Here is a 25,609-nt window from a genome sequence, read left to right as displayed (position 1 = left end):
AAGCATTTAACAGGGAGAACCTCCCAGTGTCTGTGAGGTAGGTTAGCAGTTCAAACCACTTTGCATGTCAAGAAAATTAAATGTTTCCAGGAAAATGGCTTAAATGGTCACACGAAATACATGAAAAAAAGTCCTAGACAATTTCTGTCTCTTGGTCCTATGATATGATCAAGCATGTGATCCTTCAGCCAAGCAGAAGATGAAGTAGGAGTTCAGACAACCACAGAACAATGTAGCAAAACTCAGCTAAATTAATTTAATTTGAGAAAGGTATAGTCACGATAATAAAAAGGAAGAAAGGTTCAGTGGTTACTTAGCATTTGGGGCTATTTGTGCCAGAAAGTAAAATAGTTGATATTAAATACATATTTTCAACAAAATTGTTCAACTTGACATGCTGTGTCACCAGTATCAAAACTGATCTCTTGCCAACACATTCTTCCATTTAACTGTATGTAACCAATAGAAGCAGTGTAATTTCCCCGGTAGTAAGAAAGACTTTCTGTATTGTAAAAAAAATACGATGCTTTGGCACTGAGTGGAAGACGGAATAGAGTCCACAGGACCCAAGTAGTAACAAAATATTCAAACTGTCACTGACATCCAGCTTCAGGCAAAATTAGGACAACCCCACTGCTGCACACGCATAAAGGCAGGAATCTTCTTCCCCAGATAGGCACAAAGAGACAGTGTGCTAGTAGTCTCAAGGGAGCACCACGACCGTGGACAAGCAGCTGAGAGGTTGGCTGGATGTTGGTGGCTGCCTGTGTTGGCTGTGCGTGGTGTGCAAAGCTGCCATATGTTGCATGGCCCAGCCAGGGTCTCAAGCTGCTTCTCCGCAGGAGGATTTCCATCTGTACCCCTGCCGCATGTGCTTCCACGCTGAGGAATTCCAAAAGGGCTGCCAAGATCCGTAAAAAGTAATATCCCCGCTCCCTTGTCAGTGCTGGCAAAAACAAGGTCTGTGTTCCTTCGACTGCGGGCTCTTTGGAGCAGGAATAGGAAACACAAGTGCTACCATTAATATTTGTCCTCAGAATGCTGAATCACGTAGAACCTGTAAGAAAAAAATATTCATCTTCACAGTACTTGAGCATCCTTTCTCATTTCAGGCGGGTACCTGGCATCAGGGCTCTGCCAGGTTGGAAGGTACATGGTACTCTGTCTTCGGCAAAAATTAAAGAAATGATAGAAGAAAAATCAAAGCCGCATGTTTAGCCATCTCAAATTAGATCGCAGTACTTGGGAGAGGATGAGTATCTACTCCATCACTTTGTCCAGCTAGGCAGCAGAAGGTACTCCACCACTTTGTGTAGGTGTATCACACTGCCTCTTCAGAAACCGATCAGGTATTAACTGCAGCAAAGCGTGGTAGAAATCTTGGCCAAACACTCTCCAGGCAACCATTTCACCACTGGCAGCAGCTGCCGCCATGCGAAGAGGTCCCCAGGGCTGCGGTCAGGTTGGAGCGCTACGTGCCTTGGTGGGACACAGCACACATGGGCGCAGCCCATGGAAATGAAAAGCATTGCTCCCCAGCCCAAAGAGACGCTTTGGCAGGAGGAGAGGGACCGGGACTCCTCTCCGCACCACTGTGCCATGGCCAGCAAAGCCCCAACCACCGCTCAGCAGCAGGACTGGACACAAGCTCAGCCTCTACTACCATGCATCCTAAACTCATGTCACCAGGTGGACAGATTTAGTAAAGGACACGGTAACCTGGCCAGTCATTCTAATCCTTCTAGCCTGCTTGGCAGTCAGTAGTATTGTGCACCTCCAAAGACGAGGCCGTGCATAGATTTAAATATCATTGTGAGGCCAAATTGGTAAGGCAGGAAGGTACCAGCTCTACTTTGGGTAGAAAAACACTACAGCACTTGCTAAACCAAAGAGAAAAAAAGAGTTCCTGTTTTACACAGTGGGAAGAATGTGGTTATTACAGCTCGTTCATTACAGCAAAGTGTAAGGCAGAAACAAGTACTTGGCTGTACGCAGAAGTGAGCATTTTGCACTTGATCGTGTCAGATGCTGAAAAGCAATTCAAGACTTCAAACAGATTTTACAACCAGTTTTGAAGATGGGATGACGCTCTTCTGCTATCAATTGTGATATACTTGGAGAGCGTAAGGCGCTTCTTCGGGAAGCTGCTCTTACGTTTCTCTTGTACAAAGCACGTGCAAGAGCAGCCAGCAAACCCCCTTGGCTCTAGCAAACCCTTCCCTCTCTCCCCCCGGACACGCATGCAGCAGATCCCTCTTAGATCCCCCGGATAATCGTTCTGCAAACCTCCCCCCAGCTCTCTCTGACACCCACCTGGCAAAACCTCCGGACATCCATGCAGCACAGCCCCCCTTTAGGTCTCCCCAGGACATCCATGCAGCAAACCCCCTTACCTCCCCAGCACATTCACGCAGCAACCCCCCCCTCCCCAGCTCGCCGGGAAATCCCTGCAGCAAAGCCCCTTGGCTCCACCGAACACCACCCAGCAAACCCTTCCCTAGCTCCCCGGGACGCCTATGCAGCAGCGCTCCTTACCTACCCCGGAGAGCCAGGCAGCAGCCTCCCTTCGCTCCCGGGACAGCTGAGCGGCAACCCCCCTTAGGTCCCCGGGGTTATCCACCCGGCAGAGCCCCCTGCGCTCCGGCCGGGCACCGCCGCGCCCCCCGCTCCCCGGACCACCGGTGCAGCAAGCCCTTCCCGCGGACAGCCCCAGCCCCAGCTCCCCCGGCAGCTCCCCCCGGCCCCGGTCTCGACGGCGGCGTGCCGCCCAGCCCGCTGCCCTGGCGGCGGCGCAGGGCCCGGGGCGGCGGGGCCGGGGGTTTGCCCGGTGGGGACGCGCTGACCCGCGGAAGGGGGGGCTCCAGGACGGGGGCGGGGGCCGAGGGGCGCTTTCTCCCGGGGTCTCCCGGGGTCGGCCTCACCTTCTTGCTGTCGGCGGCGGCGAAGACCCTGCTCTCGCCGCTCACCGAGGACGAGCGGCCCGGCCCGAGGTGCTCCTGTTGCGGGGACATCACGTCCATGCAGCCCCGCGCCGCCGCCCTCCCGCCGCGGGGACACCCGCGCCGCCGCCGCCGCCGCCGCCCGCACCATGGACAGGGAGCGCCGCGCCGCGCCACGCCCCCCGGGGCCACGCCCCCGTCCGCGGGACACGCCCCTGGCGAGACCACGCCCCCCCCCCCGCAGCTTCGCGCCCCGTTCTGTGGAGAAGGGGTATGGGAGCAGGCGGGGGAGGAAGGCGACGCGCATGCGCCGCCGCCGGGAGTCGGGGCAGGGTGGGGGGAGTGCTCTCGTGCCGGGGAGGGGGCGCGCGCCCTCTCCCTCCCCCTGCGCCTGCGCGCTCTGCAGAGGCGGGGGCCGCGCGCGCCGGGACCCGCGGGGACGCGGGGGGCCGCGGTGGCGGCGGGGAGAGCTGCCGGGTCCCGGGAGGGTGGCGCGGGGTCCCGGCGCGGCGGGGGAGCTGGTGCGGGGTCCCGGGAGCGGGGTGGGTGTTGGCACTGCCCCGGGATTGTCCTCCCCCGCAACCTCCCTCCGGAAGGCGGGTGGAGGCAAGACGCGGTCTTCTCCAGAGCCCCTCCTGAGGGACGGCGCGCGTGTGAGGAGCAAGCAGTGGGCTGGGTGCGGGTACAGGTGCAGGGGTCCCTGGGGCGAGGGAGAGGCGGCCATGGCGGCGCAAGCTCCAGGCCTGCTGAGGCAGCCCAGGGGAGGCCGAGGGGACGCCGCTGTGCTCCATAAAGCCGTGAACACGAAGGAGGAGGAACCGCTAGTTAAGCTCATGGATGACGCTGGCTCAAGAGCAAATGGGTGTAAGTAGGCCGTAACTAAATCTCGGCTGGAGAAGGGAAGAAAGCGTACTGATGGTAAGAAGAGGAGGTTGTGGTGGAGCGAGCCCCGCCAGTCAGGAGCAAAAAGGCGTAGCATCTCCGTGAGCGGTGGTGGCTTGATATGGCTGTTGTGTTTGTATATTACCGTATACCCTCATTAAATATGGTGTCTTCAATAGCAAGGGGCTACTCCTGATCACCCAGGAGGTTCTTTCTAATCCTGTCTTTCTACACTTTGGGAGGGATATTTTTATCTCCAGCCTTTCCAGCCGTCACAGGCTCTAAATGCATTTTCTCCCATGTTGATCACAAAAAAAGCAGAAAAAGATCCTGCCATCTCATGTGCAGCTTTCCATACCTACCACTTTCCTTCTGCGAGAAGAGTTTTTACCTCCCTGTGATGAACTGGATTGGGAATTGATCCAGCTTTAACAAGGTTACTTTTCATCTGGAGAATCCAGGCTGGTTCTCCTCCTGGAAGCAGAAATGTATGTGCCACTTCCATAGCTTGGTGGCAGCTGCTTTTGCCCTATACAACTGAAATAGCAATAAATGGTGAATTTGGTTCTGTGTTCTGTAGCCACCTGGATAGGTTATTTAGGCCCAGCGTGTCCATGTGATAGTGCTTCAGTGATCTCTTTGTTGAGATTGATGTGGGCGCCTGCCCTCTCCTTGCACCCTCATTTCTGCCAGTCAGTGAAATCATGTAAGTGTAAGTAAAGGAAAGATGAAATATTAAAGCCTGGGATGCAGTATGAGTGCTTCTGCTTCCTTGGGTAGAAGCACTGGGGTTTTCTGGATCCAACTGTTAACTTTTCCTCCCTACCCTATGCCTAACCGATAAAAAAAAAAGCCATAGACATGTATGACCACTGGGAGATAGCTCTTGGGCAACGTGCCTGTGTGTCTGATCACAGAAAGCCCACCAGGCTGCCCCTAATGTCTTTGGGAAAGAGAAATGGATGGTCAGGGCAGAGGTTTGTATGCATTATGTATGTTAACGTGTCATGGGTTGCATCATTTCCTGTTCATTGAATTTCTAAGGTCTTACAGCTGAAGTGTAAAAACCTTGAAATGATGCATTCTTGGTATCGGCACTAATTTACAGACAGATGGCCATACATCATTAAGGCAAACCAGCGTATAAAAAACCTTTTGAATTTTTAAAGCAGGAGTCTCTGAAAATCATTATGTCAGCTAATTTTTGTGCCTCTGCGCCTTGGTGCAAGTTACGCGTCACTCTGGGTGGCGCGCACCTGCCCCACGTGCCATGCAGACCTTGTCCTGGTGCTCTCGCAGGTTCTCCCATCCCTCCGCTCCCATCCTTTTGGTTGTGTCCCTGTTTCCCCTCATTCCACCATGGTGCCGGTCCTGCGGGGGGTTAGCAGCAAGTGGAGAAAAAGTAGAGTTCTAGGCTTCCCCTGGCACGGCGCCCACGTCTATAAAATCAGGAGGCGAGTCTCTGATTACTACTGTGCAGCACCCAACCCAGTGGGATGCCATCCCCAGGCAGGTCTCTGAGCTTCTGTCAGAGGGCTAAGAAAAGATCTATCAGGGTAGAAAGGAAACGGTACAAAATGTCTATTCGAAGCCCGGAATATATTTAGCAAGTTGGCAACTTCCTCCCCAGAAACATTTGCAAGTGATGATATTCTTGGTGACATTTTGGAAATGAGGCTGTAAGTATATGTTTATTTTGCAAAGGAAATGTTACATAAGCTTTCCGAAATGCTCGCACATGCTTAGAGGTGTTCTTTTATCTGCTACCATGAGCACATTTCTCTTCATTGAATACTGACTCTTTCAGTTACTGACTGAGATAAATAGATTAAAATCTTGCCATTTGGTGAGCAAGGTCGGAGAAGCTTTCTTCTCCGCACAGCACAAATATGTTTGCATAAGCAAACATACAGCCATCAAGTTTCTGTTAGCTGCAGTACTTCCCTGGTGCTAACTTTCCCATACCTTTCCTTAACCTGCTCTGCCAGAAAAGTGGACAGGAAGTTTAGCGCTGGAGATGTGAGCTGGCAGGAGTGACTTGGAGAGAGCAGGGCTTTACAGGGCTCACTTCCCCTCGCTGTGGCACGAATGACTGAGGCATGGAGGGAGCGCTCGGGGTACAGCAGCAATGTACAGGCAGCCTGGAGCACCCTGCCTGTAAAAAGACTTCTGGTGTGGCGCTGGCAGTGAGCAGGTCCTGTGCCTTACAATGATTAATCTCAAAGGGTAAAAATAAATAAACAAACCCACTAAGAACTGCCAAAAATGGGAAACAGGAAAAATAGGTTTTCCCAAAGGACTGTTCGGAGCTTAACTGGCGGTTTCTTTCTGGCAGATCAGGACTTTGTTTATTGATTTTAGTTTGGATTTTGATACACCCTTGAGAATTGGTGGCGTGATGGAGGCTGGGGACAGGATGCGATTGCAGCCTGTGCAGCTTCCCCAGTGCTGCCTCTGCCCAACTGTTAGCCTGCCTCTGTGCAGAGATTCCCAATGGGTAGACCACTGGCTCTCCCTCACTGCCTTGTCCAGGGGTGCAGAAACTCCCGCATGGGCTGGTGCAGAGCCAGACACAGGGACGGGGCTGCTGCTGCCAAAATCGGCCTGGTCCCTGCCACCCCACAGTGCGGAGCAGGCATGCTCTGACATCGGCCAGGCCACAGGGTGCCTGCTGGGTGCTTCCTCTCGTGACACCAATGCTATCTGGGTTTTGACATCAGCCTGGCTATTTCTGACCCATGTCGGTCTGAACTGAAAAGCCGAGGTATATAATTGCACCAAACTATCCTTAAAGTGCACCAACTATTATCGCCACCAGCTACAATCCTGCTTGAGCCTTGCCTTAAAAAAAGACATACAAGGCTCAGAAAATAACATGCACGTTCATAGAAAGATTTTATTTCTGTTGCCTTGGCCACAGTGTTGTGCGAAGAAAAATACTGGGAGACAGAGAGGGGATTGGGACAAAGAAATATATGGGTGTTGTAGGAAAATCACGTTTGTGCACAAGACAGAGGAGAATTATTCATGGGCAAACCCATCCAGATGGAAATATGACCCCTGTAAATCTGCCACATTAGGGAAACCCACAGTGAACTGTTAGCAAATGCTAGATACACAGGCTGCAGCTACCTCCAGTTTTTATGAGCTTTCCAAACACATTAGCACTAGCAGACATTCCCTTCCAAGAAAATCATGATATCCAAGGAACTATGTGAGGCTAGAAATGAGTGAGCTGTACTTAACTTGCACTGAATAAATAAACGTGATTCTACCAAATCTGCCCCAAAAGGGTATATTTGCCTGAACACTAATTTTATAAACCTTGCAAGTGCCTCATGCAATTAAAGCCATGCAGTAGATCCGAATTGGAAACTCCAGAGGCAGTTGTATTTCAATGAGATCTGATGCAATGACTTTCTGTTTTAATATCCCAATACCTAGAATCTCATGCTGCTCATGCATTCTGAGCAGCTAAAAATAGGGCCATATCTTGGACAGATTGGAGCTACTCAGATGGAGAAAAGCTGAGCTGAAAGGAAAGGTTGGAGAAGGAGAACAGGATGGATGGAATGGATGCTGGAACTCAGCACAGGAGCTCTAATGGCCAGGTATTTACCCTACAGTGTGAATCCTTCATTGCTCATCTTCACAGTATTTGCTGCTGCTCCTTGCCAAAAAGGTTGTGGTAAGCTGAGAGCATCCTCCATGCTCTGTGGTCCCAGAGGGTCTGGGCAGAAGAAAGCCCAGGTACCAAGCCCTGCCCTTCTGTTTTGATAGCAGCTTGCTAATAAAATTGTTAAATGCTGAGCAGTTGCTAAGTGGAATTCACAAACGTCCTGGGATTCAGGCCACACCAATTATTAATGCTTTGTGCAGATAGGTTCACATTAACAGGAAATACCCCATTCTGTCCCTTCCCATGCTCTAAAGTTTGCAGGGCCTTTTGTGCCAGATGCTCTGCTTCAGAGACTCCATAAATGCTGAGAAACACCTCACTTGGGTAGTTCTGCCAAAGCTTGTCAAATAAACAAAGATCTACCCAACTCTTTCTATCCCAGAAATACAGGGTGGCCCCATGTGAATGTGGAGTACAAGTTTGCAGCATGTGGCATGTTTCCAGCAGCAGGGACAAGTGTGCACATTGAATGGGGACCCCAGCTGACAACTCTGCTGTAGAAATGGGGACAGTGCAAGTACTGGGAGAGTCTGAGCCTTGAGTGCTCCACATGATATCACCGCTATGGCCAGCTACAGCCATCCTCCCATGGCCATACCTGCTGCCCAAATATGAAGGAAGACTTTCACAACCCAGCCTTACAGAGGAACCTACCAACGATTCTACCAATTCTTAGTATCTCTTTCAACCTTATTACACATGCTGTGTGAAATTCAGTTCAGCGCATCAAAGGGAAGTTTGCCTTTGAAGGGCTGCATGCTTCCTGCATGCAAACGTTGCTCTGATTTAATTAAGCTTGATTTTATAATCAGTGTAGTTAAACCAGTACAATGCTTGTGAGCAAATATGGCTGGCATAAGCAGCTCAGCATGCATATGGCCTGATATCAACACTGCCCATAAGCATGTGACATTTGAATTTTCCTACCATTCATGTTTTGCCTGGTTTTCCCGTATCTTACTTCTGATTTTTATGCATTATTTCTTTTGTTCACATTAATACACTCATAAGATTGTTTATTTTTGGTTTCTCGGCGCTGAAGATTTTCTTACTGTCATTGTCCGGAGTTCAACCTTTCAATTGCAAATTGCGAGGCAAAGTTAAAAGTCGGTAACTTGATATTCATCCATGAGGGACCTCACGTAGGAGCTAAGTATTAGACATGAAAGGGTAGCATTTCATTTAAGATAAGGCCTAATCTCTTCCCTTTGTGAGCAACATTTCTGAACTAAATCTAAGCACTTGTGCCTGGAGCCGTTTAACTTTGCTCTCAGCTGGGTGGGTAGTGATGGAAATACACAGAACTGAATCTGCAGCATAATCCTGAGTACAAAATGCAGGTGCTGTTAAGAGAAGGGAGTTTGACTTTCAGAAACGTCTACTAAGTGTACAGATATGTGCAGGACACACATTTCTTCAGTACAAGCTTGAGCTTTCTTGGATCTCGCTGTACCCATCACATTACTTGACTCCTAGAAAACCCACAGTCGGCAGCACTCACAGTGATGCTCAGCATCGGGGTTGGTTTCTATTTATCAACATATTCTTGAGAAAAGATGACCTATTACCTAAAATTTGATGAGGGGGTGTTTTCAGATGCTTGCTCCAAAATTATGGTTGAGAAGCATGTTTATCAGCATACAGATCATAAATAACCTGTGCTATTTTTTGTGTTATAGCCAGGTGTTGCTGACAGACTCCCTGGAGCTCCACAAAGCATTGGCCACGTACACAGTGAAATTCCCATTTCAGTGGGTTGAGGCACAGAGTGATAAATGAGGTAACATGAGTCAGGTTGGCATATATGTGCCCAGTGAGAATTTTACATTCATAACAGGAACGTTTATAGTAACTAGAATGGGAAGTTATTGGGGTTGCATTAAGAATAGAGCATCTTTGTTTTATGGCTGATAGGACTTATATTTATTGCAAGCAGAAAGTGGACTGTTGACATTGGCTCTTTAGGAAACATGAAGGAAGCTCCCATGAATAGGGGACCCTTTCAAGTGTAACATGCACTCATCCATAAAAGTTATCACATTATCATCCTTGCTCTGGATTCATTTCAGGCTTTGCTTTCTCTCTCTAATTCACAACCTAGACAGTTTTTACTGTGCGTGTGTTTAAGAACCCAGAGGGCCATATTTTTTGTCAGTTTGTGTTTTTAACATACTGATGGATTGTATTGTACTTCTGATCCCTCCCTGGATTTACTATTTTCCATTCACCATAGAGAACTCCCTTTTCCTAATAGTTTGTGGGACTGTCAAGCTGTGAATGGCAGGCATTAAAAAAATGATGGGCAAGATTTTTAGTTGTCCTTTCATTAACACGCTGCAAGATTTTTCACTGCAAGAGTGGGATGCTTTCAAAACTGACTCAGATGAATAAAAAATGAGCTAGACATCCTCCCGCTGACTGGGGATCTGAGAGGAAATGGCTCTGTTTTTCTTGTACACAGTGTTGAATTACTCAATATAACCTGATGTACGTATCTTCAGCTTCTGTAAGCCAAGGTGGGAGCCCAAACTTCACTGCACTCCATTGAGCGAGGACTTGGCTTTCCTGCCTGTCTCAGCCTCTAACCACACCGCTAGCGGTTTACAGATTAAATGGTCTGTTATACGAGTGTGGTGGGTTGACCCTGGCTGGATGCCAGGTGCCCACCAAAGCCTCTCTATCACTCCTCTCCTCAGCTGGACAGGGGAGAGAAAATATAACGAAAGGCTCGTGGGTCAAGATAAGGACAGGGAGAGATCACTCGCCAATTACTGTCACAGGCAAAATGGACTCGACTTGGGGAAAATTAATTTAATTTATTGCCAATCAAACCAGAGTAGGGTAATGAAAAATAAAACCAAATCTTAAAACACCTTCCCCCCAACCCTCCCTTCTCCCCGGGCACAACTTCAGTCCTGATTTTCTCTACCTCTTCCCCCTCAGTGGCACAGGGGGATGGGGCATCGGGGTTGTGGTCAGTTCATCACACGTTGTTTCTGCTGCTTCATCCTCCTCACCCTCTTCCCCTGCTCCAGCATGGGGTCCCTCCCATGGGAGACAGTCCTCCATGAACTTCTCCAACGTGGGTCCTTCCCACGGACTGCAGTTCTTCATGAACTGCTCCAGCATGGGTCCCTTCCACGGGGTGCAGTCCTTCAGGAACAGCGTGGGCTTTTCCATGGAGTCATGGCCATCTTTGGGGGCATCCACCTGCTGCAGCGTGGGGTCCTCCCCGGGCTGCGGGTGGAGATCTGCTCCCCCGTGGACCTCCCTGGGCTGCAGGGGGACAGCCTGCCTCACCATGGTCTTCACCACGGGCTGCAGGGGAATCTCTGCTCCGGCGCCTGGAGCATCTCCTCCCCCTCCTTCTGTACTGACCTGTCTGCAGGGCTGGTTCTCTCACATCTTCTCACTCCTCTCTCCAGCTGAAGTTGCCCAGTTGCACAGTTTCCCCCCCTCCTTCTTAAATCTGTTTTCCCAGAGGCGCTACCACTGTCGCTGATGGGCTCAGCCTTGGCCAGCAGCGGGTCCGTCTTGGCTGGACATAGGGGAAGCTTCTAGCAGCTTCTCACAGAAGCCACCCCTGTAGTCCCCCGCTACCAACACTTTGCCATGCAAACCCAATACAGCAAGGGCTGAAATTCCTGGGTCTTCTGGCTGATGTGGACAATGAGGACTGTCGACCTCCAAATGGAGTTTGGCTTTTGCTGCAATGCAGGAGGGTTTAATTGCCAGAAAGGGGTGGCCAGCGGGAGCAGGGCAGAGGAGTGCCTGAGGTCCCTGGTAGGCTCCCATCACAGTCCCTCTGCCTCTCAAGTGCTACTTCCAGCATTGTAACATTTTAAGGGAAAAAGCGATCGTTTCAGAGTGTATCCAAGCTGTTCCTGACTCCAACACGGTAATGGTAAGAAGCAGATTTTGGAAGGACCTCAGAAGATCACCTAACCTCGTCATCAAACAGCTTTACCTAGGTCTTTCCTAAAGGCCTCCTGGATAACTTGTTCTAAGAAATAAGCAGTGATGGGGATGTGCAGCCTCCCTTGTGAGCCTGTCTCTGTATTGTCCCCACAATTGAGAACTATTTTCCCTGATGCCAGACTGAAACCACCTCTTCCTCAGTTAAGCCTATGACAACTTGTCCTAAGCCCAGGGGATATGAAAAGAGTTTATTCTTTCCTCCTTAGAGCTATCTTCTACATATTTGGACACTATGTCCCCACAATCCTCTTTTCTAGACTAAACAATACCAAATCCTTCAGCTTTTCCTTGCAGTTGATGATTCCTGGTCCTCCGACCAATCTTGTTCCCTGAATTCTTTCCATTTGGTACATTTCCTTTCTAAATCATCATTTCCAAAGCAGGATATGTTTTGTTTGTAAGGACGACATGCACATGTTTCTCTTCCTTTCACACCCCACCTCTGAAACAAATGTTTCTTTGCTTTTTTATTAACTGAAGAAAGGTGTAGCTGTGGGGAGGGGTACGGGGAAGTTGGCAGTCCACCCTTAATATTTTACAAAAACATTTGTTATTCCCCATGATGCGGAAAGCCATTTAGCAAGGAAAAATGTATTAGTTTCACATTTCCTAAGTGTCATTATAACCGTTGAAGCCAGAAAATATACGTAAAGCTATTAAAATATTTGGATAGTGTAAGTTTAGATAAGATTCCAGCAGATATTCCTATCATGCTTATTTCTCAATATGAAAGCTGTGACCCAGCATTTCTCCTGAATCAGCAGGATACGGGCCCTGGTTATCAAGCAAAGCTAAATGGTTATTACTTTTAAATTAACAGAAAGGTGATCACTACCAAAGTGCACACATTTGGATGGAAACCTAAGCCATAGGATAATTGTGAGCTTGAATTATTTTAGGATTCAAGCTTGAGAAAAAAAAGGGGTTGTTACTGTAATAACTCCCAGACCCTTCAAAACAAAAACTGGTTTGTAAACTTTGTTAAAAATTAAACTTTTTTATATCACAAAGTAGGGAAAAAAAAATCTGAAAAAAAAGGTTAACCTATTTTGGAAAAAAAAAAATTCTTTCAGGATGCTGGAAGAATGAAAAAGTTCATTGCTGTGAATGCACAGGATTTTGGGCAGAGGAGTAGCAGGAGAGGACCTGAATGGGTGGGAAGGAGATGTGGGAGCAGAGGAGCCACGGAGCTGGCAGCCATGGAGCTGCGGTGCTGCCGAGTCAAGAAATGCCACGTGCAGCAAGCACGGACAAGGAGGTGTCAGAGCCCCAAGCAGCATTGGCTTTGCTGGGTTGCTCTCATGGAGATCATTGCGGGCACACAGCGGGTCAGCAACCTGGATGGGGAGGATGGGATACCTCCGGACTGCTTTGCCTGGCCCCCGCTGCGAGCAGGGAGCAGCGTCAGCTTGGCAAAGGAACAACTGGATCTTCCCTCAACCTAAAAATAGCGACATAAATATTGTGTATGCATTAATTATAACTATTACAAGGGTAGAGTGTGGAAAAAAACCTGATTAATGTGAGGCATGTTGAAGTGACTTCACTGAAAGCCATGCTTTTTTATTAAAGGAACATGACTTTTTGTTTTCCCAGATGCTTTTAAATATTGCACTTAGACGATCTAGTTCTCAGGGGGGCTTTCCCTCCAGAAGACCCTCAGGCATGGGGTCAGATAGCTGGTCACAATAAAATACAGCATCAGGAATATAGCATTACCACACATTGCAATACTTTGCACACAACTTGAATACAAGAGCAACTTACAATTATTTTAATGTAATTGGGATATAAGCTAATGGCAGGCCTGAAGAGAAATAAAACATGTAGCATAGATAATCACAATTAGATGCCCTGGGGACCATCTTCTTGGGACAACATTTGGCTGTAGGGATGTGTACTTGGCCACAAAAAAACCCCCAAAAAACAGGCTAAAATTAGTGTCAGGAAGAGCACTGTACATTTATTAAAAAGAAATCTGAAATAGTAATCACAGGACTATCATGTTGATTCTGCTGCCGTTCAAGGTTCACAGCTTAATTCAGCACTAAAGAGGCTTGCTGTTGGCTCGAAGACTTACAGGTCAGTGGAAACTGTTGATCCTGAGAGGCCTGTCAAGAAAAATGAGTGAATTATGGGTTTTGGCCAAGTCATGTGCTTAGCAGGCCAGTTTTGGTAACCAAGGCAGCAAAAAATCCATTTTAATGAACTGAAATTAAAATGCATATAAATGTACAGTCTAGGTTTTGCAGGATTTTTAATGCCTTGCATTATGACAGAATGGCACATATTTTTATGTCCTCAGAACAATTCTGCTGGTTTCAAAAGGTTGAGCTGATGCTGGTGTCACATTATCCATTTATTCTACAATATATTCTGGCCTTGCGCTTTATTTAGTGCTTTGCAATGGTATTTAGATGCCATAATTTTACAGTTACCTCACTGGATCAATGAGGAAAAGTAGAAAGCTGCCGGGGGAAGGTTATTTCAGAGGCAAAGTCATCAGCAGCCCAGGCCTTTCCTAGCTTACCTTTCCTTCTCCTCCACCTGAATGCAAACCCATTAAAAATGGTCCAGGAAACTTCCACCTCTGCATTCACACACAAGATGCTGGTAAATCGTACTTCTTTAACAGGGGTTTATAATCTGATGTTAATGAAGACTCTAGGGTAGCACTGCGTTTGAGAAGGAGCTGGCGCCAGGAAGGAGGTTGATGTATGGTCGCATACCTCCAGTGTTATCAGTGGAAACCCTCTGAATTACATCAGCGCAAGAGCTTTCCCGTTCTCTTTGGTTCAAAAGTTTCTATTGGCAGGATAATAAAAATCCCCCATCGCATCTTGTGAATAGTTTACACTGCAAATTCCAGAGCCCTGGCTGCTCCGCCGCATGGGTCCCAAAACACAGCAGCCGTGCTGCTTCCCATCTGCTGCCAGGCCCTTTCGACCACTGCAGCAGCGTGAAAGGCTCCTTGCCTCACATGAAAGATGCCTTTCATTTAAGACCCCTTTCCAGCCCTGGGTGAATGGGAGGAGACCAGAGTGCAGATGCAAAGCTGTGCTGCAGCCTTGCAGGCCTTTGTGGGGAAATTTGGTGGGTGCTTTGCTAGGTGATGTGGTGTTTTGCAGGGCACAGGAGCTCTCCTGTGCCTCATAAGTCTTGACCTGAAGGATTAATGTCAGCTCTCTAAGTTGTAACATAAAAGCCCATCTCTTAAACTCCAGCTCCTCACGCCGCCCAGCAGATCAAGGTCACCTGCAGACTCATTAACCTGATGATTAACCAAGATATGCCAGAATATTGCAGCCCCGCCTGTCTGCCCCCCCTTTCAAGCCCTCTGAAAACAGAGAGCTGCTGGTGCTGTCTCACCCCCCCAGCCACCCCGGCCACCCCACGATACCAGCATGCCCCATCCCCATCTCCCCTTGCGTCCATCCCCTCCGATCTGGGGAGGCCACCCTGCGTTTCGGAGCAGTCACTGCTCGCTGTAGACTGAACCGCACTCAGCGAGGGGTACGAGTATTTTCAGCTGTGTCTTCATCTGCTGCCTAACCCAACCCAAAAAGGTATTTCTTTAACCTCCGTGTCTTCGAGACTGTGAGAACGAAGGTGAGCTTGACTTGTCAGCCTGTGGCTTTGATTGCTTTATTGCTTAATTGGCATACATAGACTGATGTGTAATTGGCACGTGAGCGTTAGCTAATGAATTATGTGCATGGCAATGGGGATAACAATGATTCACTCTTCCAGAGAGTTGCACCAAAAGGCTAACAATCAGAGCGGGCTGGTTACTGAAAGCTTCTTTTACTCAGGGCTTGGAACACTATAAAGTATGGCAGTAAAATAGATACTATGTTAGGGAATAATAGTGTCCTGCTGCTAAATTAATACCTAAATGACATCGTGGAAGGATTTCCATTATAAAACTGATTTTCTTTCTGGCCTATATATTGATCGATGTGGAGCGGGTATCATTTTGTCTGCTAGTTGTTGCTGTTGTCAAGTGGGAATGATCGCAACCAGGAGCTTTCTTGGCTGAAATGCCACTCAGCTCCCTGCATAAAGTATTGTAAATTTACAGATTCCAGACTGTAGCATTATATCAGCCATGGTGTGCATTTTCATATTGACCAGTAAAGTTGCAATGTTCATTTCTGAGTGGTACCAAAGAGTTATTGGAGTAAAAGCTCATATTCTCACAATACTCTACAAAATTTCACAGGATGGTCATAAATATAAAACGAAAAATGAAGTGCAGCTCAGTAGAATAATTGTGGCTGATGCAAAGTCACTGATGTCTTAGCTGCTCTGCATGAGGGATGACAGGGATGGTTGTGTCCAAAAACCTCTGAGAAATTTGCTTTTGCTTGATTTCAGCGTTGAAGTTTTCTTTCCACATAATCACTTCTTCCTCTTTGCTTTCTACGGTTACCTACAGCAAGGAATATTTTCCCAGGCATAAAAAATGTATTTTCCCTTGTTTCACCCCAATTTATTGTTTGTTCATCTTTCTGAATAGCTGCTAGCATTAGTCATTTGTTCTCAGTGGTGCTCACGTCCTGGCTGTGCCTGGAGGACTTTGAGGATAGCTGGCAGCAGAAAGCAGGCTGTAGGCCAGATACTTCGTTCTGGGCAGTATATTACCCCGCTCTGCAGGTTGGCTACCCCCGGTCTTGGCTGTTAGACCCAGTTTTTCTGTAAGAATGAATCAAGGGCCAGTCACTCTGGTCCCTCATGAGGCTTCTCAACTAGATGTTTTGTTATCCTTCATAGCACTGTGTTTGTAGCTCTCCAGCCAGTTTTCAATCCATGTGACAATGTTCATTTCCAGGCCAGTTTTGATTATTATTCTTTGGTGTGAAATACCCTATCATTTGCTTTACTAAAATCCCAGAATATTTCCTTTACGTCATTGCCTTTGTCCAGTAATGGTAAAACTCCATCATAAAATGTAATCAAGAGTGTCTGGCAAGATCTTTTATTTAGAAACATATGTGGCTTATCACACATAATTCCACTGCCCTCTTGAAGTTTCATGATTGTATTTTCAATCTTAATGTTATATTAATGTGGAGGGAAGGGGGACACACACACATTTGTTTCATACCTGGCCAATCATTTTTTATGCATTTACACATGTCCTATAATGCAGAGCACATATGCAAGGGAGCTGTGTTATTTTTCCATGTGGTTTAGTCTGTTTGTTTATTTTATCATTAATTCTCAGTGAGAAGGTCATCCTTTCCCCCAGATGTTTATTACTTTCGCAAACCAAAAAAGATTTCTCTCATAACTTGCATTGCAGATCTAATACTTCTAAAATGCATGAGTGATGCCAATGCAATAATGGTTTCAAGAGCTTTCTATATGCAGAGCTGTGGTTTACCACCACATCACAGCTTACCACAATTTAGCAGAGAGGCATAGCTTTTAATCAGTAAACCAAGTCTTGACCAATTTGAAAACACAGTGCTTCGGGGCGGGGGGGTGGGGGGGGGATGGGGGTGGGGCAAGATTTGGGAGAGATTTGCCGCACTGGTTTCTTTCAGCTTTTCTATTTACTTCAATTTTTAAAATTATTATTGCAGATTCCCAGCAAGGAGAAAAAGGGTGACTCAGGAAACATTTGGATGTTGGCAAATTGGAAAAGACTAGTCCAAATTTGTCAATCATATTTTCAACCTTAACCTTTATACCCCTCCAATCCTTTTTAGGTATATATACATTTCTGAAAATGCAGAGTGCATAAGCATGGAGGTTTCTGAGGTTTAAATATATTATCTCCACTCAAGAATTTTCCCTCTGCAAAGTTTTTGATCACTTTGGGTGTACTCAGCTACTTCTGCATAGTTTACTACTGACTGCAAGGAGAGCAGACTTGGAAATAAACTGATGTATACATAATAGAGAACTGACAAGGACAAGTAAATACATTATAGTTTCATATATCTATGAGCCAGGGGTAGGGGTGTGTGTGTATATATGTATACATGTTTTGCCCTTGGAAATCTTGTGAGCATGTTTGATTGAGGAAATGAAAGATGTATATTCAGTATATAATGTAAAAATCAACTGGTTTTTTGGAAGGGGGCGGCTCATATTTCTGATATGTCTGAAGTTTAATTTCTTCAAATAGAATCTCTATTTTTGCCTTGATAACATGAAAACACTAGTGGGACTTGCTAGAGAGATTTATTTTACTAGCTGAAAGCTGAGTAGGCATCTCTGAGCAGCTGGTGGTAAGGACAGGAGATAGGTTGAATTAAATCACCATAATGAACAGGGTTTGATTTAAGATGAAAGAAATTTTTTTAATGACATCAAATTCCACTTGTCACTTTTTCGTCAGCAGAGACAAGCTGTAACTACTTTACATTGAGCAAGATATAAATCTTTTGATCTGGTACTATAATAGCCAAAATGTCAGAGATAATGTTGCTTGATTTAGAGTTTGTGGCATCCACTTGACAAGGAGAGGCAAGAGCCATGCTGTAGAGCACTGCAGCAATAATCGCACCAAACATCGGGACAGAAACAGTTTGTTTCTTTTCCTCATTGTGGGATTTTCACTACAGACAAGTCCATGCTAAACCAGTATTTTACGTCAGTTGTCCTGTGGGCAAGGACAGCAGCTGTCTGCAATTCAGCATTTTTGTAGGTTTGGCCCAGAAATATTTTCAACTGAGTCTGCTGCACTTGCAGAGAGGCTGAATGTCACACTGATCGTCATCCCACGTGCCTGGATGGGCAGACTTTGGGCTTTGCTGAGACATGCACTGAGTCACCTGTGAGAGGGTTGCGACTTTTCAGTACCTCAGGGATGGGGAATTCGGATCCTGTCTCTAAATTGTTATCCTCTGGAAAACTGCTGAGTCAGCCACTAAATTACCTCCAGACTGTTTTCTGTTCTGAAATCATAACACTCAGATAAACGAGTTCAGCTCACAGCAGTAGAACAGGAAACAGTGGTACCCAGCTGAAAATGAAGGGGTGATGTCCAGGGGAGGGGAAGTGCTGGGGACAATCAGGCTCTAGTCTGAGGGAAGTCTGTCTCGCTAAGCCCATTATTAAAAACAAAAAAACCAGCCCAAGCAGGTCAAGGTTTAAAATGTTTTGGATTCTGAAGATCACTTTAGTTAACAAACTTACTAAAAACCAGATGAATTCATAAAATTCAGCTGTGTAGGTAGAAGTTGCAAAAACCCATGCACCTTCTGATGGCTTGTCTTGCCTAATCTTCACAAAGAACCAAAACATCAAGTATTCTGGTAAATTATCTCAAAAGTGGTGCAATAGACAGAAGTCTCAATTGTTGTTTGCACCCTTCCCAGCAACACTGCAGTTGCCACCCCTGGAGACCTGCAGGAACAGCCCGGACAAGAGATGCTGGAGGTCACCCCCTTCCCATCTTAGTGACAGCTGTTGGGGGAAATAATCTCACAAGGTAACAACCAAAACATCTTTCTATAAAACTGGTATTCTAGAAACTTGCTTTTATTAGACAAGACTGTGTCTCAAACAAAAAAGTAAATTCAATCCCCTTCCACAAGCTTTCTGCTGCATAAACTGGTTTTGGAGAAGGTGATTGTTATTGACTGTCTAGCTGCTTATGCAAAAATGAAGAATTTTGACAGTGGGGCCTAATTTTGGGGGAGGATTTCTTTCCTGTGTGTTGAAATTGTGAATGGAAGGATATGGGATGAATATGCGAATACAGAGAAGAAAATAGACAATGTTTGTGTGCAAGACTAAAGAAATACATATTTTCCAGTTGTTTATGGTTGTTGTCATCCACGGGCAAGCTGATCGTAAATGATGTCTCTGCCTGTGCTTGTCCGTAGTGAGCTTCCCACTTCCCACCATAAAGACAGGACCACTTCCCTTGTGGTTTCTAGGTGTGACTGCTCCTTAGCACAGTGTGTTCATGCATTTCTCATCTTGCCTCTCTTCATCTGTTGAAACTCAGTATCACACTATACCAACTCAGGCTTTCTGGATCATTACAGTGGCCGATCAACAAATTTTTACCCTGATCGCCATAAAAGAGTAACAACATGTTTCTTTTCCCCATGACATCACAGGAGAATCTCCTTTATGGTGAACCAAAGTCATTATAACCTCTTCTGCGTGTCCTGGAGGGTTTGCTTGTATGCATTTCTGGCTCTGCACCTTCCTCGGCCCCTCGCATGTGCACACATTCGTGTGCGCAGACACCTGCCTAGATGGTTTCATTACTTTCCTGCCCACCGCCTGCTCTGGTTTCCTCCCGCAGTTTTCAGCTGAGGGCTCTGGCCACCTGCGAGGCAGCGTGGCCCCGGTGTGCAAGCTCCCGACCCACTCTCCCAGCAAGCCCTCGCACGTTCCTCCTGCTCAACCACACCACAGGCAGCTGCAACAAGAACCAAACAGGGGGACCCCGCTTCCAGCCGGGAAGAGAGCGTGCATCTGCCCTCCTGCAGCCCGCAGAGACGGGAGATGTCTGCAGTCATAAAATCCAAACGGTGTGATCTTCATAAACCCACACAACTTTCTCTCCACAGGTTTGAGGTGAGTCCAGCACACAGGTCGGTGCAAGCAGGAGAGCAGCCCACCAGGAAACGGCTACTACAGTCCCCGAGTAAGGGTGAGCGTCTTAAAAATCAAACCTCCGACACTGTACTTTGCAAGCTGGACTCATGGGCTGGATGGACATTATTATTTACCTCATCATCCATGGCCAGAGAGGATCCCTGGCAGTAACAACAGTGACCTCTGCTTTGAAACTGAGTAACTGCCATTCGCTCCCAGCGCGCGTGGTGTTGCACTGCAGTCGCAGCAGCTCCGGCGAAGCAGCAAGTCCACATCGCTTTCCAAGAAACTATTTCAGTCCTGCTGCCCAGAGCTTGGCATTGCGCAGCCCTTCCAGGCAGCTGGTTTGCATGGAGACCCCATCGGCTGGGAGTGTGTCAGAATCCCTTGAATGCCCGTCCCTGCGCTCAGAGAAATCTGGGAGGAGACCTGCGCCTCTCGCTGCACTTTTGCTGGCAGTGGCAGCATCAGAGGACTGGCCACTGCAGGCTGGGGACGCCGCGGGGCTTCGCTGCTGGTTCTCAGCTCTGCCGAGTGCTGGGTCACTGCTGGCACATGATTTCATGGCTTGGCCTCTGCATTCTGGGTTTATCTGGAGATGCTTCTGAATTATGCAAAGAAGATGGAAGCTATAAACTACCAAGACTGAAGACATTTGCAAAAGGAGGCCAGGTGAGGCAAACTGGTCCTTTTTCTTGTCTCCGTTCACATCCATCCCTGCAGTGGCGTGTCGAGCAGAGATGAACATTTCCTCTCTAAGTAAGAAATCATATGTTGATCCGGCTAACAAATTGCCATAGTCATTCCATGAAATGCCTCAGACACTAAATCTGATATCAATTCCCTTTTCTCACCCTAAATTCTGTCTCTTTGACAACGACGGTTAATCATTCCTACCTTTGATGCCGTGTGCCGTGACATGAGCCGCACCTTGGGAGCATAATGAGGTTGCTCCTCACCACTTCCATTCCCTTGGGCCTCTCTTATTAACTACCTCTGGTAAGAGGTTAGCCAAGTGCTGGCACTTTTACGTCCCTGCAAATGTACCCCATATTTCTTGACGAAGACATCTGCTGACTCAAAAGGCCATCACTTACTGCACGCGGCTACTTCTCCATGCAAAGGGCCCAGTTCCTCTGTTGTGCAATCTGTCCATCTGATCTTGTAATGGCAAAAAAAGGGACATTTGCTATTTCCTCAGCACGCAGGAGACAATCGGTTCTTTTATGGGTTAATCACTTTACAGCAATAAGGTACAGTCCTCTCCTATTCTTAGAATGAAACAGCAATGTGTAACTCCACTATGAAAATATTAAAAATTGTCACTGCACTGTCTGCCTGTGTACTCCCAGAAGCCTTTAGAGATGCCTACAGTTATAAAAAAGGTGGGAGTTATGGCTTCACTCTGGAATTGTGCTGCTGGACATCAGTTAATGATAATAAATCAGAGCAGCTACCTGCATGCTGGATTACATATGAGTGTGTAAAGTGAGGCACCTGGTTTGAAACTGTTCATCCCAGTTACTTCCAGCTAGAGCCATCTACTCTGCTGTTTCCTTAACAGCTCAAGTTATAGACACTTTGCCCCTTAAAGTGGTTTCCAATGCCACCTTTCCAGTTTGTCCTGCCAGGCTGGGCTGGCTCCCGACAGCGGAGGGCCTGGAGATGGAGGGCCACCAATGCAGCATCACCAGGGCTCATATGTTCCATCCCATGGAGTTTGTGTCCCTGGCCAGATCCAGCACCACGGAGCATGAGCTTTGGTGCACCCGCTGTGCGGTCCAGCCGGCCTCCATGGTGTCCCCAAGACAGCCCTCCCATGCTTTCTCCCACAGAGCCCTCGCTTGCTTTCTCCCCAGTACTTTTCCACTTACTTGCTGATGTATCTAACCTTATTTTTGAGGTCTGCTAAATATACAGCCAGCCATAGGCTTCAGCAAGCAAACCACAGAACCCAAACAAAAGAAAACTCATTCCTCATTTCCCTGACCAGACCAAAACAACATCTACAACACTTCCCCAATTTAAACATGTGAGATTTTCCTGCAAAAAAAACCCAGACCATCCTCTCTGGCAAATGCTGGTCAAGCTGCGATGCACACTGCACATTTCTGTGCACCGCATGCCCCTGCCACCCCTCTTGGCCTCCCAGGCCCTGGAGACCAGCCCCTTGCTCCCTTGATTAACCAAGAAGTTGCTGCTAAAGTCTTTTTTAACTGCTGAATGTGTTATTTAGTGCTGTGCTCTGGATTCACTGCCGATGTGAGGGCAGAGCTATTTCTGGTGGGTCCCACGGCACTGTGGCATGTTTTTGATGCTCTCCACGCAATTGGTCCCCACTGTCCTGGTGCACCACGGGCCCTGGGTACCATCTGCCAGAGAGCTCTTGTCCTTTGGGTTCAAAAGAATAAACCCACTGTATCCTTTGATTACCTTAGAAGAGTAAATCTCCTTGCTTTTAGGTAACATATTTTTTAAATGTGATATTCTGCAAACAGTTTGCTACACACCAAAATGGAAAGCCTTGGACCAGCAACCCCAGCCAACAGATTATGAAAGTAAGTGAAGTGGCTTTAAATGATCTCTGTGCACAAGCTCACTTTTAAAAACAGCTCTTAGATGTCTGTGGAAATCCGCTCCTTTTATGCAATTTCCTTTTTTCTGCAGCCCTCAGGATAAGACGGACCAGCAAACCATAGGCTGTTTCTATTCCAGGGTAGTCTGTAAGAAATAACTGTGAGGTCCAGCAAAACAACAGCAGCCTTTGGAAACAGAGAGCAGACTTGTTCCCTGTCAGCAGCGCTGCTCTCATGTTCCCTTTGCCCTTTCTGTAGACACTCAGCCCCACAGAAGCCACTGGCTTCCCTCCTCCTCCATGCAAAACCTCTTTCCTCCTTCTTTCTTCACCATCAGACATTTACCTTCCCCCTCCCTGTTTCCCTGCACCCTGAGGTGCATTTGCACTGGAGGACCTGACCAACCTATCCCGTTTTTCTCTCCCATCCTCCCATCAGGATGCTACTAATGGCTCAGCATCTCTGGCTGTCCCAGAAAGCCGCCCGTTCCTCGTCCATCCCCCTCATCACCAGAGTGAGTGTTGCACTCTGCCACTTGCCTTGGAAAGAGCTCGCATCCCGTCCAGCTGCCGAGGGTCCCTCAGCCATATTCCACCATATGGCACCACGTCCCTCCACTTTATCGCATGGAAAAGATCAAGATAATCAGACCTGCCTCGCTGTGATTCATGTAACCATCTGTCTGGGCTTCCCACTATTCGAGTGCTGTAATACCCAGCCTGCTAGCCAGAATATAAGCAGGTTTTTACTGTCCAAATTTCTTAATCTAAACAAACATGAAAGGCCAAATTCTGCGCTGGGTTCCGTTTGCACAAATCCCATTTGTGACATTAAATGGAGCTGTTTGAATCAGTCTGAGCATGGAGTTTGGCCCAGCATTTTCCAAATGATTTATGGTGTCCATCTGGCTGCTCTTAATCAAGGAGAGCCTGGCCTGAGTGCAGTTTTTAAACAATGCCAGTATACGCAAGACTCGGTTACGGCCATGGCCGTGTTTGGTACCAGAGCTGATAACACAGCTCTGTCCCCGTTGTGTCACTTTTACATGGCTCTTGTGCTTTAAGACACTGCCTGTCTGGTCAAGCAGGACCCTGCCTTAAGTAAACCCTCTGAAATGGGGATGATAAACTTTTAAAGAAAGTTTGGCTATGGACAATTTAACTGCTACCGGGACTGCTTCTGTAAACCACTCTTCACTGTGGGCTAATGTACGTGCCTTCAGCTACAGGGAAAAAAATGGGAGGTAAACTGGTCAGCTCCCAGTTCTGCTTAATACCTGAGATACCGGTTGCAGTTAGCAGGACCCTGGGTGGACCTGGTCTCCAGAAATGTATGCTGCAGCGTCAGCGCTCCTGAAATCCCTTTCTGCAAAGGCAACAGCCATGCAGAGCTTCAGTCCTCTGCCATGGGGGTCCAGCTCCCATGCTGTAGCTCTGCTGGCCCTGTGTGTCTCGGATCGTCTTCCCCACGGAGCCCAGCACTCCCTGAGGTCCATCTCCTGGCCCCATCTGGATAGCAGCTGAGAGTCCAGCCCAGGCTTGCAGGAAGTGCTCAAAGGAGACGTGGACAGGGATGGAGGTGGCAATGCCCCTTCAGTACCTAAAAGTCTATTGCAAAGAAATGGGGCACTTTCCCGGTGTGTATGACAAGCAGTGACAGGCGTACTTGAATCAGGGAAGGGCAATGAGAGCCCTTCCAGTCATTTCGGGAGACTGAGAAATCAAGACTCAAATCCTCCAGGATGCAGCCCTTAAAAAATGGTATTGTGTGGGCTGTTTTTCCTACCAGGTTCTGTCCACTTCATGCTGCTGGCCAAGTGAGAGCCCAACAGCAGCCAGTCAGTCCAGTTCCTGGTGGAAATGTGTTAATACTGAAAAAGGGAGCTTTTGAAACTGAAATCTGTGTATTTTCTTTATTTTGAAAACAAATGACTCCTAAAGTTCCTTATAGCCTTTGGGGCGTGCCCAACACTTGCAGTATTTTAAGACCACAGTTCTTGAAACCCAGTGAACTTGAGCAAATCTCAGCTTGCTTTTAAGAATTAAAAAAACTTCTTTTCCTCAACTTTTCAGAAGAAAAATCCTTACATTGAAACAATGGAGTCTGCAGGGTAGAGGTCCCAAAGTCAGCCAAAAGGCAAATAGAAGTGATGTGAACCTGCGAATTTTAAAATCTCAAGATTCATGAATGTCAGGAATTGGTGACACAAAATCTGCATACAGACAATTAAATGAGCCTTCTAATCAGTCAGCATGATAGAAAGTCTTTTGGATGCTACCCACAGGATTTGTTATTTTTATAACTCTTGGCTGGTTTAAGTTATTTTTAAATTATTCTCTCTCATTACAGTCTGATGTTGCTTAGCGTATAGCTGAAAAAAGAAAATTTGTTCAATCTAAAGACCAGGAAGAAGCAGGAAAAAAAAAAACCCCTAAGTTTCCAAAAGCAATGCTGTCTCAGCCACATTAGGCCTCCTAATCATTTCATGCAGAAGTTGATCTGAAAGTGGTGTCAGGAAAGGTAATAACAAGGCAAGATGGCACTGCAGGGAACCTACATTTTCACCTTTTTGCCTGTGTTTTTTCTCAAGCCAAGAAGGTCTCAGAACTCCTCAAAGAGGGCTACAGCCCAGGTATGTTCGAAGTGGTGCATTATAACCAATTTTTCAAGGACTCTTACAAAGCAGAGGAGTGGGAGCTGTGTAGGGTCATTCTGTAGGGTCTTCCCAAACTGTTCTGCACTTCAGTGCTGCCTGGCCTGACCACGCAGGTGGCAAAGACAAGCCGTTGGTCATCATTGGAAGGAAGAACTATTTATTGGATGAATTAAAGCCAAGGGCTTAAATATCTTTTTCAAACAGCAGGGAAGCCCAGGGAGAAGATGTGAGAGCAAAGGGGGAATCCTCAGTTCTTCTGTGGCTCCCTGTGTGCAAGCAGGACCCCAGGTTTCCACAGAAGCAGACTGACTCCTCTGCTCATCAGCTTCTG

The 25,609-nt window shown here is 47.2% G+C and overlaps 1 protein-coding gene across 1 annotated transcript in view; it reads right to left on the bottom strand.

Annotated features, from left to right (window-relative positions):
• Nucleotides 1-3,102, bottom strand: part of ARHGAP20 (Rho GTPase activating protein 20) — a 62,547-nt gene extending 59,445 nt beyond the window's left edge. Inside the window, 1 exon segment of the mRNA XM_030042886.2 lies at nt 2,922-3,102. Within this exon segment, the coding sequence (XP_029898746.1) occupies nt 2,922-3,020 (99 nt within the window). The 5' untranslated portion in view covers nt 3,021-3,102.
• Between the last annotated feature and the right edge of the window lie 22,507 nt (nt 3,103-25,609).

This window comes from Aquila chrysaetos, chromosome 19 (assembly GCF_900496995.4).
Source record: "Aquila chrysaetos chrysaetos chromosome 19, bAquChr1.4, whole genome shotgun sequence".
In the NCBI taxonomy this organism is placed as follows: Eukaryota; Metazoa; Chordata; class Aves; order Accipitriformes; family Accipitridae; genus Aquila; species Aquila chrysaetos.
This window is presented reverse-complemented; position numbering and strand designations above follow the sequence as displayed.